Source organism: Bombus bifarius, unplaced genomic scaffold (genome assembly GCF_011952205.1).
Source record: "Bombus bifarius isolate JDL3187 unplaced genomic scaffold, Bbif_JDL3187 scf7180000009218, whole genome shotgun sequence".
Lineage (NCBI taxonomy): Eukaryota > Metazoa > Arthropoda > Insecta > Hymenoptera > Apidae > Bombus > Bombus bifarius.
In genome coordinates, this window is record NW_022884976.1 from 13,140 (window position 1) to 27,612 (window position 14,473).

The following is a 14,473-nucleotide window of genomic DNA, read 5'->3' on the forward strand; positions in this document are numbered from 1 at the left end:
CCCATAGAACACCGGATGACAAACGCAAACTAAACAACGCAACTAGAAAGCTATCCAAAACCATAAAAAATTATAAAAACGACTGTTTCCAAAAATACCTCGCCAGCTTATCCCCCACAGCCGACTCCAACTACTCACTATGGAAGGCCTCCAGGAAACTCACACGCCCCCCACAAATAATCCCACCAATCCGCCGTCCGCAAGGTGGATGGGCGCGTAGCCCTACAGAAAAAGCCAACCTGTTTGCTAAATACTTGTCTAAAGTATTCAAACCCCATTCCTCCAAAACTGCCGCGGACGTTACTGAATACCTGCACACTCCCTTCCAAATGTTCCCTCCTATTGAACCCTTCACTTCTGCAAAGATTATAGAATCAATCAGTCTTTCGCCTAAATCCCAAGAAAGCAGCAGGGCACGACCTAATAGGCAATAAAGCAATCAAGAAACTTCCCATATGGGGTTGCATTCATCACATCGATTTTTAACGCAATTCTTCGCCTTGAATACTTTCCTAAGGCCTGGAAAATGTCATTGATTACTCTCATCCCTAAAACCGGAAAACCGATATATGAAACTAGCTCCTATCGCCCAATTAGTCTTTTACCTATCCTGTCTAAGCTATTCGAAAAGATGCTAACGAATCGACTCCTTTCACTCCTAGAGGATTTGAAAACACTCCCAGATCATCAATTCGGCTTTCAGAAACAACATTCAACAGTAGAGCAAATCCATCGCACAACCCACATTATCAGCCAAACCATTGAAAAGAAAAAATATTGCTCAGCGGTATTCCTAGACATTCAACAGGCATTCGACAAAGTATGGCATGAAGAGCTACTATACAAGCTTAAAAAGAAACACCTACTACTCACGCCTACTACTCCATCCTAAAATCCTACCTAACCAATAGACAATTCATGATTAAATGCCTAGACGCCACTTCCGCAACATTCCCAATAGAATCCGGCATACCCCAAGGTAGTGTCCTCGGACCCCTACTGTACTCCATCTACACTGCCGACTTAACTATATCAAACGAGATAACAATAGCGACATTTGCAGACGACACAGCGCTATTAGCTACCCACGCAGACCCGGTAATAGCCTCATCCACTCTCCAGCGAAGTCTCGACTCCATGGAAAAGTGGTTTCACAAAGGGGGCTTCAAAATTAACGAAAAGAAATCCTCACATGTAACCTTCACGCTCCGAAAACAAACCTGCCCCCAGGTCACCATCAACAATGCAACAGTTCCTAGCAGGGACTCAGTCCGATACCTGGGCATGACCCTGGACAGGAGACTAACGTGGAAGAAAGACATCTCAGATAAAACGAAGCAACTAAAGGACAAACTAAAAAAACTCTATTGGCTCACGGGCCGACGCTCCAAACTAAACATACAGAATAAAATTACCCTCTTTAAGACCGTAATAAAACCTGTCTGGACCTACGGAATTCAACTATGGGGAACAGCAAGTAACTCCAACATTGAAATACTTCAACGCTTCCAATCGCAAACGCTAAGATCCTTAATAGACGCACCTTGGTATGTTACCAACGAAACCATCCATCGCGACCTCAAGATACCCACAGTCAAAGAGGAAATAGCAAAATATAGCGACAGATATAGCAAAAGAGTCAACAAACACCGAAACCCCCTAATCACTGGACTACTTGATACGACGGACCAGATTCGCAGGCTGAAGAGGCACTACCCGCTAGACCTAAACGCCTTGATTCATTTAGTTATCCAAATTAAGCATATGCACTTACTTATAATACTTATAAATTATACCTATCTATAATAAGTATTAACTTATTGTAAATAAACAGCCATGTCACTGCGCCACGCCAGAAAAATTACTGAAAATTCTCAACGCGAGAATTGATTGTAATTTCAACAAATAAATAAAAAAAAAATCTTGCCAGGGGTTCTACCTTTATCGTACGATCCTAAAAGTTCACGAATTTTGCCAGGGAAAAGAGTAATTAACGAATAATCGTAAAATTAGGGGGAAAAGTATGTCTGTCCTTGTTGCATACTATGGCGCTCCTTGTCTACGAGCGATTCAGCAATCTACCGAAGCCGACTGGAACTGCAGTAAAGTACCAGGAGTATAGTCGCAGAGTTTCGTCGCAAACTACGAACGCAGACGGTCTACCGCAAGCGTCAGATGCTCATAGCGAATCACGTCGTATCTTTTATTATCATATATCTTATCTCATTATCCCATCTTAATGTTTTGAATAAACCTTTTAGCATTTTATACAAATTCCGAACTATATTCCTCTGTAATTTACGAATTTTAGAATATTGTTAAAAAATAACGTAGATCCTACGATGTCTTCTTCGTACTTTGATTTTCGAATGATTGAAATCCCTTGCAAGTAGCAATCGAATTACGATTATCATTATCAGTGCGTTGAATTTTTTCAACAAAATTTAGGATACAACTAGATGGAGCTATAGATGATAAACAAAATTCCTATGAATTTTATTTGGACGTTTGCACTAGCATTTATTTAAAAATGTTAGTTAAGAATGTGGCGGATCGGTATCAACAGGACGCCGACAGGTCGAGGCATCAACGCGGCGCAACACCTCCCTGGCGATCCGCGCGTACCAACCGCCAACACTAGAGGGCTACGACGACAACAAGTCTGTCTGTCTAACTCGCTAGCGGTCGAATATACGAGCGATTGATATAAATACCGCACCTAGCGAGACTCCCTCTACGTCTAAGGCAGGGACTACCGGGCATAGCCTTACTGACGAGTCCACCGGTAGTCCCGGGACGAAACGCACAACTCTCTCTCTCTTTTCATCCGCCTCAAGAAAAATTAATTTTACGCAAATGGAGAATTTCTGATAAGCTGCTCGTAAAATTTTGAATCGGTTCAACTAGTGTTCCATTATACTTGAGAATACTTGTTTTATTTAAAAAAAAAAAGAAAATTGTGCAGTATTCATGGAAGGCAAATTCCATGCTAGATATATTTGAACGGGAATAGCCCTCAAATACATCGATAAATTGAGCTACCGACACTGATATTAAGCTTAGCTTCTTAATTATATAAATGGTTCCGAAAAATAATGTAACAATTATAAACATACGTTATTAGCATGCGTCTGTAATTTCATTTCCGAAACAGACAACTTTTTTCGATTTGCTGTTTTAATTCCAGTTATTATTAGTGTTGCATTGCCACTTTATGTCATATCGATTTTACGTCGATAACAGTGAAATTTACATGAAAATAGCAAGAAAAAGCATTATATAAATCGCGAAAGTTCCATATTCACATAGGTCTTCGATAATACGCATTTAAAACATACATCTCTATTTCGTAATTAAATCCAATAGTCCTGTGTAATATCGACGTAACTTTCCCAGCGATACATTATTCCATAAGCAATCTGATTCTTCGTCCGAAGGGATCACACGTTTCATGTGTCTTACGTACTTCTCGTACGGACATATTTCACCACAATTAGGAATCGCGTAAGTCGTTAATTTTTCTTCAACGCCACTCCAGTGTAACATCTATCGATAAAAATTTATAACGTTAGATCTTATATATATGTTACTGTTAAATAATTTAAATAATTAATTTCACCAGTCTTGAGAGAAATCTTCATTTTGCATAATTTAATAAAACGTACTCTAACAAATTGCTTGCCGGCACAATTTCGCAATTTTTCGACTATAATTGCCGATCCAAAGAAAGGCATTTGAGGTTTAGTTAAATCGTGTGCTTTGGCAAAAGCTGCAACATTCACTTCATGCCCACTATATACGTAAATTTTTGGAGAATTTCTAGTTTTCTTGGCATCCATGTTTTTTATAAATTCCTTTACAAGGAAACCTCCATTCAGTCGTTTCATTATTGTGTTATGAGACTGAATATCGTACTCTAATTTAACAAGTGAGTCCATTTTGCGTTGCACATCTTTAGTTGCCCATTCTGGGAGAGTAATGTTCATACTTTCCTGTAATATTAAAATTCTGCTTTTCATCGTTATTACAACAGTCAAATTATAATTACAAATGAATTTCATTGTATAATATTATTCTACGTATTTATCATTTTGCACGAAATGAAACGAATTTATTTACTTATTCGTTAATTTACCTTTAATGAATTTTATATGAAATATATTATACGAAATTAATTGTCATTTTGTAAAAACGTAAAACATATTATGCAGTAAAATTGGATGTTTTTTTATTTTGAAATCTATTTTGCTATACAAAACGAAATGAATTTTCCAAACTACTTTTAATGTTTAATAGATGGGATTTGATAGGCTGTTGATGGACCATGACAAAGCTTGGAATTTCGAGGCACAGGCTGCCGTGCTAACGGAAAAAAATAAAATTGTATGGCTTGATACAATATACTCCCCCCGTGTGACCATGGACTAGGTAGGAATGCGGTTCTTGGAAAAGTGTGCGATCACTGATTAATTGATACAATTGTATGTATTATCGACGTGCCAATTACCGTGACATGTCGGTATAATTAGCACGTCGATAATAGTTCAAGAGCGACCGCGCTTAACAATGACCCCAGTGCTTGCCGTCTAATATCGACAGACGATTCCCAAGCAGTTTAATTTATGATTCTTCTTGCAATATGCAAGATCTTTTACAGTCTACGACATCGAATGTTATAGTTTTCTTGTCTTGGTTCATTGGATGTCAGAATCACAATTGATTTTCTTTAGTAAGTATTAAACAGAATGCGAAAGATGAACTTCTTTTACTCTTCAGTTTTGATATATTTCTAAACATTTTGTATTTTTCACTCTCGGTTAAGCTTGAAGTGCTCGGTAGGTACTTCGCTAATATCGATTTTGTAAATATCAACGTTTTATCGATTAACAAGGCCATTATTGTAATAACTATTTACTTTCCTCTATATATTTAAAATATTCAATTCTTCAACACTTTTCACACTTTTTAATTATTAACAAACTAGATTTAATGTTGAGAAACGTTAGGTTGATATGGATTTACGGTGTGGATTGTCACTACATATTTACTCTGTTACGCTTAACAATGCTTCGTGTAACATGAAACAAGAAATCTAACGTTTCGCCGGCTAATCTAACGAAGCCAGCTGTGATACTAATGAAATTGCTCGGATTTCTTTTCCTTCTCGACAAAACTCTTTTTCGGAAGGCTCAAACAGTGTTAGTATCAGTGTTAAGTGTAACAATGTGAATAACAAAGCGATCATAAATATATCTATGCCGACGATGTAAAATGAAGCGAAACGCCGAAACTAAAAGTAAAATAAAAGGATTTAAGACAAACCTGTGTTGTCAAGAAGTGGTGCAGCTTGTAAGTCGAAAAGATTGGATCCAAGATCATGTCTGATCCGGTGTAATTTGCAAGATACTGGAAAAGTTTTTTGTTCTTCGATATTGTTGCACGAACTGAAGATGAAACTTTAGTCTTGATATATTCCTTTAGGTATCTAAAAGAAACACAGTTTTACCTATTGTAATTAGAACTAAATAAATGGTGCAAAAAGACATCTAGAATACGTAGCACTAGCTTCATAAAGATTGAAAACGTACCAGAAAACTAAACTATCGAATAATTTATTATTTGTTTTACATACAAGTTACATTTCTTATTCTTACTAAAATAATAGATTTAAAAATGACAGCAAGTTTCAATGACCATGTAATCCGTCTATAAATAAAAGAGAAAAATTGTAACTTTTCATCGATGCGATACTATAACCATTGAATTGAATTGAATTCCTGACTTTTGCTTATTTATTATGATTTCCGTTTTGATTATATTAGACTATACATGATTAGCTTGTTAGAAAAATGACACATCTAAAAAATAGTCAGATCTGAGATGTTTGTAGAAAACTTTTAGAAAGAAGATACTGTTATAGAGATGTTATAATTTTTCGATAAATTGTTTCCAATAATTATTTAGCAAGAATAAAAACAATATTTTATTAGAATCCTCCAGAACTATTATCTAAGTTATAAAAGAATTATTATTAAATAACTGAGTTATTAATAATTTCGTACTTGAAAATTTGTAAATCGATTATGCATACACGATATATATATATATAGGTAACTGCCGGCCATAAGTTTTAGAGCACATGCTGATATTTAATACAAATTGTACGCTTCACACTGTTTTTATGAAATATTTTATTATAAATCCGTTATTCCATTCGCACTGTACGTATTTTATGATGTATGATAATACATAAAGAAAAATTTATTAGTTTTTCAATGAATAATTAATTAATAATTAAATAATTAATTGAACAAATAATTGAATAAATAAATAAATGTAAGAAGTAAGTGACTCAATATTGTTGGCCAGCAGTGCACGTATACAGCGTGTATGTATATATATATATATATATACGAACATATCTTTGCGAACGTATATTTATAGTGCTTTATTTTTGGTTGAACAATTGATATGATTTCGTCGATTTTATATGTCGTAAAAGTTAATAGTGGTATTTTTCATAAATATTATAACAGTCAAATGCATAATCCTACATTGTGGCAAATACGATGAATAACGATGTATTTAAATTGATTTATACACTTACGCTGGACAAAGCATTGGAAACATTAGATTGTCTAGAATCAGTGGTACAAAATGCGTTGCTATTGGAGATAACTCTAAGTGGCCCTCTTTGTTCAACTTTGGTGGATACAGACCGCCCAGAACTAATTGCAGAGACATTTTTGTTCGATCAATATCCGAACTATAGGCATAAACGCTACCATATTTATGATGATCACCAAGAAATGCACGATACCGTTTTCTCAATATCGCACCAAGTCGAAATTCTCTTATTTTCCCAGCCTAAACGAGAACAAACATATATTATATCGTAGACCTTTATGCTAGGGCTAATTTTATTTCCGTCTTATATTGAATAAGGTTCGTTTTATATCTTCGATAATCTTTATCATTTACCCTGCGGGGGCATTCGATAAATCACTATAACGGAATTTCACAGGTACAACACGTTGATGCTTCTGCAATAGAAAGTATCTTTGCAAGAGTTTTAAGTTTAATATAAGCTTTTAAAAATTTTAAGTTTGATATGTATATATATATATGTCTTAAAACTGTGTATATACATATATATATATGTATGTATATATATATATTTATGTCGGAGATGAAAGAACACCGGAGTCTTTGGAATTTTGATTAATCCCGCAACATTGTAACCTAGAGTCTACTATAGCTGTAATTAAACAATTGTAGTTATTCAATCCGATTGTAATTGTTCGAGAGTTGTGATAATGAGCTTGGGCTCGAGGCGACAGCCAGTCGCCGAACGTAGCCGCGGTCACGGGATGAACGCTTTGTCTAACAAAGGCATGGAATAATTCTATAGCTCTCCTTGAAAAGGAAATAGTTGTAACACTCGACAGTAAACATTCCAACGGTCTCTGTCTCGTAGCTCGCCACACGCAGACCCTATTCTTCGAGTAAGATGATTGCCAGATGTCGATGCGTCTCCGCAGTACATGTTCAGCTAGCCCGAGGGCCTGTTATAAATCTTAAGATTTAGTCAACTAAAGTCCTTCAAACAGACAAACAGTCTTTATCCCAACTACGGGAAAATAGGGGAGACCTATTTTTCAACGAGCGGCGTCTTCCACTAGCAACTTTCCCTCGAGGGCGGCTAGCATCTCTTTCTAACCACCGGTATGGAGATTGACCAATTAGCAGCAACGCCAATTTCCCTTACTTTCTGAACTAAGGCTTTTCTCGACGAATCCGATGATCTCGTGTCCTTAGACACACCACAATATAGTTTTCCTCTGTGGCATCATCGGGACGGGAAAGTCATTCTCTCTCGCGATCTTATCGATGAAAGGAGTAACCCTTTACGACCAGTGAATATTACGCGTCCGACTTGGATTTTGTGAGCACGTTCATCTACCATCCCGTCGACCGCGGATTCGTTATTGAACCTAGGATCATTGTCATTAGTTTCTCGAGTATCTAATTACCACGGTTACTTGTCCGGTTCTATGATAATCGTATTTGCACTAGTCAATGTCCTCTCTATTGCATAATGACGACGTGTAATCCAAACGAAGATTCGTTTCACGCCCATATATATAGTTAATATAATTATACCTTTATAATAAGGTGATAAGTGAGAAGGAAGTACATAATGTATATAATATATACGACATAGCAATAAATCGCGAGACTTTTAAGAGAAGATTCCACTCGTTGAAATGATTTTCCGCAAGAAACAGAAATACTTTTCCAGTACTTTGCTGTACATTACGTACGGCTAAAGTTGAATTCAAATTACAATATCTAAATTAGTTTCCAGAAATCGTACCTTACGTAGATAAAGAAAAAGCATAAAAATAAAAAATCTATTACTATATTACTATATTTCATCGAATCAGTCACTTTATGAATTATTAGAATATAATATGTACTTACCTCGGTTAACTGACCATAACCAAGCGAGTCGTAAATTGGATTATAGGCTAACTTTTTATATAATTCTGATTTAGTTGGTGTTCGATCGCCATGTCTAAACACCTGCAAATTTCGTAAAAAAGATTATTGAAACGGATACTAAATGTAAAACATCTGTATATATCAATTTGTTTGTATATCCAAATATTTTTTTATGAAAATTATAATTCCTAATGTATTGTAATGTATTATAAGTCTTCAATCACTTTTGAAGCGCATTTCGAATCAGCCAGTATTTTGTCAACTTTCTTATTGCATATTACAGATATATTCCATATTTCTATTCACAAGATTAATTAATTAAGCTACTTTTACAACACTTGGCAAGATGTTATCGATCAGGCACTTCATGTATATAAAGTGATGAGAAAATAAGGGAGACCTCGTATTAAGTAAATAACAGTAAAATAGCACAAACTTCTTATGCAAGAGAAGCAAGAGGAAAAACATAATATTATACGGAAATCCTAGAAAGAAATTCCAATCAGATTCGTTAATTCTAATTTCTGAGGAAATTATTTCAGTTATTCCTAATTTTTTCCATGATTTCTATAAGTAGTATCCACTTCTTCGCGTAACATTTTGTTCCTTCTCTTGCTTCTCTTTCATAATAAATGGAATTTTCTGTTATTTTGTTGTTATTTACTTTATATTAATTTAATTTAATTTGTCGTTGTACGACATATAATGCAATCGAGACATTTTGAAGTGTAGGAACGGTCCGGAAAAAGCTAGGATAGGCGTGTAGGCTTATAGAAGAAATTTGTTTACTTATTGAAGTTCTATTACAGACTAATGGTAGAGGAAATGGTTGAAGTTGGACAAATTACTGGAGGACTAGACAAAATTGCTTCCGAATTTTGCTCGAATTTTCTGACTTGCCATTTTTTCGAGAAGAAGGGGGTTGGAGAGAATAAGTAGAAGAGGTGAGTACATGTTTCGAAGGAGGAGAATGTTCTCTACGTATAGGTCTCATCGGATAGCGACAGGTTCTGAGGTGACGACGCTTGACTTTTGAGTGTCCGACTAACGATTCGCAGGCATAATAAAGCGCACTGACTTTTAAAGAAAGGGGAAAAAAGGAAAAAATTTCGCATCATTTCCTTTTTGCCGCTAGATTCATTTAGTTATCCAAATTAAGCATATGCACTTACTTATAATACTTATAAATTATACTTATCTATAATAAGCATTAACTTATTATAAATAAACAGCCATGTCACTGCGCCACGCCAGAAATATTACTGAAAATTCTCAACGCGAGAATTGACTGTAATTTCAACAAATAAATAAAAAAAAAAAATTTCCTTTTTGCTTGTTTCTAAACTGTTGTCGATCACTTAAACTATTTTTGAAAACTCGATGGTATTATAATTGTGTTGTTGCGCTACATCATTAACTATACACGATAATATTTCATTATTTTAAAACATGAATGTTTGGAGCAAATTTTGTATTACTGTGTCTGGTCGGAAACTTTTTGTCAGGGATTGTATAGTGGATCACTCAATTTTTTACCGATTATACTATATGTACATTGCACACGTACGAGAAAAGACGTATGCAATATTCTTCGTTGTTTCGATAAAGATATCTCCTTTCCCATTCTTTTTCTTTTTCTTTTTCTTCTCTTTTTTTAATTCAAAGTTCAGTGATTTTAGCATTCTTTGCATAGTTCGAACTGAGTAAGGAAGTTTCAACTTTTTGCGTTACTTTGTCATAGTTATTCTCCCATTTCTCGACTTTAAACATCTTACTCCTTTTTTCAATAAAACCCCTTTTCAAGTCAATAAAAATGTTCTCCTTGCCTAATACCTATTTTTTACCATGTATTTAACGAAGCACACAGGTATTCTTTAACTGTTTGAAACTTTTTCTAAATTTTTATGAAGCTGATAGAGCTCACAAATTTGTTTAATCATTTCAGTTGAACACATTTTTACTGCCAAAAGGAAACTATAACATGCGTATATTGTAATAAAGCGATAAGATATGATTATTCTGAAAACATATTTTCATAATTTACGCAAAGTCGATTAGCTTATCGGCAAAATGTGTCGTTTTGAATCGTCATTTGTTTACTGATTCTTAAATTTCAGACGATATGTCATCTTTTGTTGATCAACGACCTATAATTTACAATTAAATTGTAAATTATACTATCTACATGACAGATGTTACACTGTTTACTTTACATATTTTCCGCCAATTTTTCACGTGATCGACCGACAAGAAACAGTGTCGGCCATTATAAGTATTATACATATTTGAATTACACGCGTTTTGAACGTATTGAACACGTATTTTCTTTTACTTTCTAACAATTTGTTAGGAAATACCTATTTATACAGATACATGAAAATTGTATGAAAATTGTAAGAAAACATGTAAAGAATTTACAAGAAATCTGTTTTATTGTAACATGGTAGTATAGGTTTTGCGATTGATTCTTTACCAATTGCATTTATTCGTGATGGCTTGAATCGAATTTCATAAAATAGACGGTTCTACGTTATTTTACTTGTAGCAATAAAAAGTTATTTATTTATTACTTTTCTTTTAGTATTATCATTGATTAAGTACGCGATAGACCACACATTCGATGCTTTGGTTTGGGGGTCACCTGATTTCCTTATCATTTTCGATACTCATGTGATATTACTGATTCATTACAGCGATGATTTGCGTTGAGACTATGGAATAATCAATAACATATAGAACCAGATATCGTGTATCGATAATTTCTTCAACCGTGTTATGACACAAGTGATTGGAGCAATAGTTTCCTGCATTATCCATTGCTGTATTATATTATGAAATGCTTAAATCATTCTTTATTTCTAACACTATTAACTAAATGAATATGATATTTTCCGCTCTTATTCACGAAATTTTAAACCTTTTAATTATAATTTCTTAAATGCAAAGAGCTACTTTTAATATTCGAAACAACATAGAAATCAACTTTTCTTTTCACAATTTTTTAACGAAAACATGTCTGAAAATTTGAAACAATATTATTTTCTTATTTGAATATTGTTTTCATTTTCAATATTATCTTAATTTTGTGATTTGTCAAGCTGTTTTCTTTATCGGAACAAAAAATATTGCATATGTCTTTTCTTGGGCATTGATCAATTTATTCAATACATCAATGTGCCTATAGTATAATCGGTAAGAAATTGTGTCGAACGTTATATATAATATCTTTTACTTAAATTGAAATAAGATGCGGACAATTTACTTGTTGCAGTTTCTACTACTATATAGAATACAAATCTTATATCTTTTAACATTTATCACAAGTTACATGTTATTACATGTATGTTTTGTAAATAGCACTACTTTGCGACTGATATCTTGTTACAAATTGTTGCGAATCTTATTTATGAAACAGAACTTTTTTCTATTTATTTATTATGATAAAAATTAATTATGTGTAAACATGGCGCGCATATTTAACGTCCATTCCTATTGGAGCTATTGAATTTGTTTCGCATTAAATTCAATTCTGAGAAACAAATTTAATACGTTGGAATAATAGTTGAAAGGTTATTAATAAATCGAAAAATCAAAAAATACTTTATTCTAAATACCTAAATTTACTAATAGAGACACGAAACAAATTTCGTTAGAAAACACAGCACTATAAAAGAATATCGTTTAGAAGTATATTAAACAAAATTGGAAATTTTTGTATATTACTATGTAAACTACACATATATATCGATGAGTTACATTAAAAATTGGAATTTTCAGAATTTAATATTTTAAGAGTAAAATTAAAAAATGCTAAAACAAATATATACACACATATGTTTCATGATTACACATTATTGCGTTACAGTTATTTTATAAAACATCTCGCAACTGAATTTTAATTAATTATAAGATGTTTAGCTACTTACAACTTGCACCAACTCCACTTCATAATCTTCTTTCTTCGACTTTGTTGACTGCAGGATCAAAAAGAACCAAAATAATTGTACGCATACTTTTATACCAATCATTTTTTGTATGATACAGAGATAACTCTTAAAATGATGTTGATAACAATTAAGGAAGAATATTAGTTTGTTTTTATATGAAAAAAAGTAGGATGGGACAGAATGCTGAGCGGAAGATACTATCTATTTACCGCGAACGCAATCAAATTTATAGTCTATTGCTCCAGGCAACCAATTGTTCAAATAAATGGAAGAGGGAGATAAATCGTCGCAATCTGATAAATTAACATGACATACTTAACCAATTATGAGAGCAAAATTACTTCCGTATCTCAAGTGGAGGCATTTCTGATTGCACTTGAAGGGAAACGTTTGAAAAATTTGATAATTACATAGATAAATGAACACATCATACATCGCAATATTAATTACGAAATCTGATCAAACAGTTTGGTAAATAGATGAACAGATATTCGTCTTTACTCATAACACTCACACAATTAGTTTACAGGATGTCCATGCTTTACATTAATACTGAAAATAATTTTTTGTTGATAATATAACTAATCCTATAAAATGTATTTGCTGATTCTAAAATCCCACGTTGAAACATAAATATATTTCAAATAAATAAATAATTGTTGTAGAGTTTATAGTTTTTAGAATTTATTGAGTTGAATATATTCTGCAGAACTTTTTTCGAAACATATTTCTTGGAATTTTTCCTATATAATTTGTTTGCTAATGATATTAATGGTTTGTCAATCCAGATGTCTGTCTTTATCTGCATACAGTGTGGTGTGACTCATTACTATCTCGATATTTCACTTAACATTCAATAATGAAATATTACCGCTCGTTTTTATGAAAACAGAAAGGATTGACCAATATCTTGTCGTACCTGTCTCTTTCAAATACATTATCCTTATCGGTAAGAGAAAGAATCTATTATCATTAATATCTATCTATGGCAATAATACCTATGTATAACTATTTATCGCATACAGTATCGTGCATTAAATTAACGGTAAGTCAATGTGAATTTATAGACAGATAGAATACGCTGTATCATGAAACCCATGATATATTTTACATAGTAGCTGTTACGCCATGCGGCTTACCATAGGTCATATTCTTAACTGTCGATCGCGGCACTATAATGTCGCGGACGGATCGTCGCGGCTGCCCGGCAAACAAACATTGTAGTAGCAAGCGCATGGTTCATTAAGCAGGGCGACCTCCAGAAACGTCGACTCGTGGCCGTTATTTTACCTCGCGTAAAAGGATGGAATCGATCAGTTCGTGGCGTCGATTATTTAATCGTAACGGGAATTTACAACTCTCGTTGACGTGCTATCTCGCGATCGCGTCTCTCCGCGAACGGTCGAAACAGTAGCGGTTATAAATTTCAAACGACAAATTTTTGTTTGGATTATGCGCATGCAATATAAGCGCCATCTTTTCATTCGGTTTGTTGTTTTAAAGTAATAAAAATGTATGTTTGGCCTTCTTAATCTCGAGGTTTTGGTCGTCGAATATAAATAAAACACAGATTTTCCAATATTTCTTTCTTCCGAGCTCCTATGGTCAGTGATCGTTAGTTTAAGACGATCGGTCTAACAAATAAACAAATTAGTTTTGACACTACTTGGACGCTGTGGTACAAAAATATCAAGATCAGTGTATAGTGTCTTTCGTAATCGTAAATTCATTTAAATTTTCAGCGTTATCGAGTGGAAGGGGACAAGTTGTAATATTGCGGAAGTAATGCAAGACATTTGCTAAGATAGCAACATTTATTAATAGAACGGAAACAATTTGCACGTCGACCAGGTGCGGCGTCTTGTGCACCTCGTTGCACGATATGGTTTAATCTAGTACGACAAAGCTCGTGAAAGCTCGTAAGATCATAGATGAAAATAAATAGTATACATTAACAGAACATTATGTTATATGATGTATGACACATACGATAAAGTATGAACTGTAGTTGTGTGGCGCAA

The 14,473-nt window shown here is 33.9% G+C and overlaps 1 protein-coding gene across 1 annotated transcript; it reads right to left on the reverse strand.

Annotated features, from left to right (window-relative positions):
• Nucleotides 1-3,113: 3,113 nt before the first annotated feature.
• On the reverse strand, nt 3,114-12,632 carry LOC117214609 (venom acid phosphatase Acph-1-like). Its single transcript, XM_033460815.1, has 6 exons — nt 12,432-12,632; nt 8,485-8,586; nt 6,608-6,867; nt 5,323-5,485; nt 3,666-3,992; nt 3,114-3,546 (listed from the first exon to the last, which is right to left on the reverse strand). Exons 1-6 carry the CDS (start codon nt 12,531-12,533, stop codon nt 3,343-3,345), a joined length of 1,158 nt encoding a protein of 385 aa, XP_033316706.1. The 5' UTR covers nt 12,534-12,632; the 3' UTR covers nt 3,114-3,342.
• Nucleotides 12,633-14,473: the final 1,841 nt, after the last annotated feature.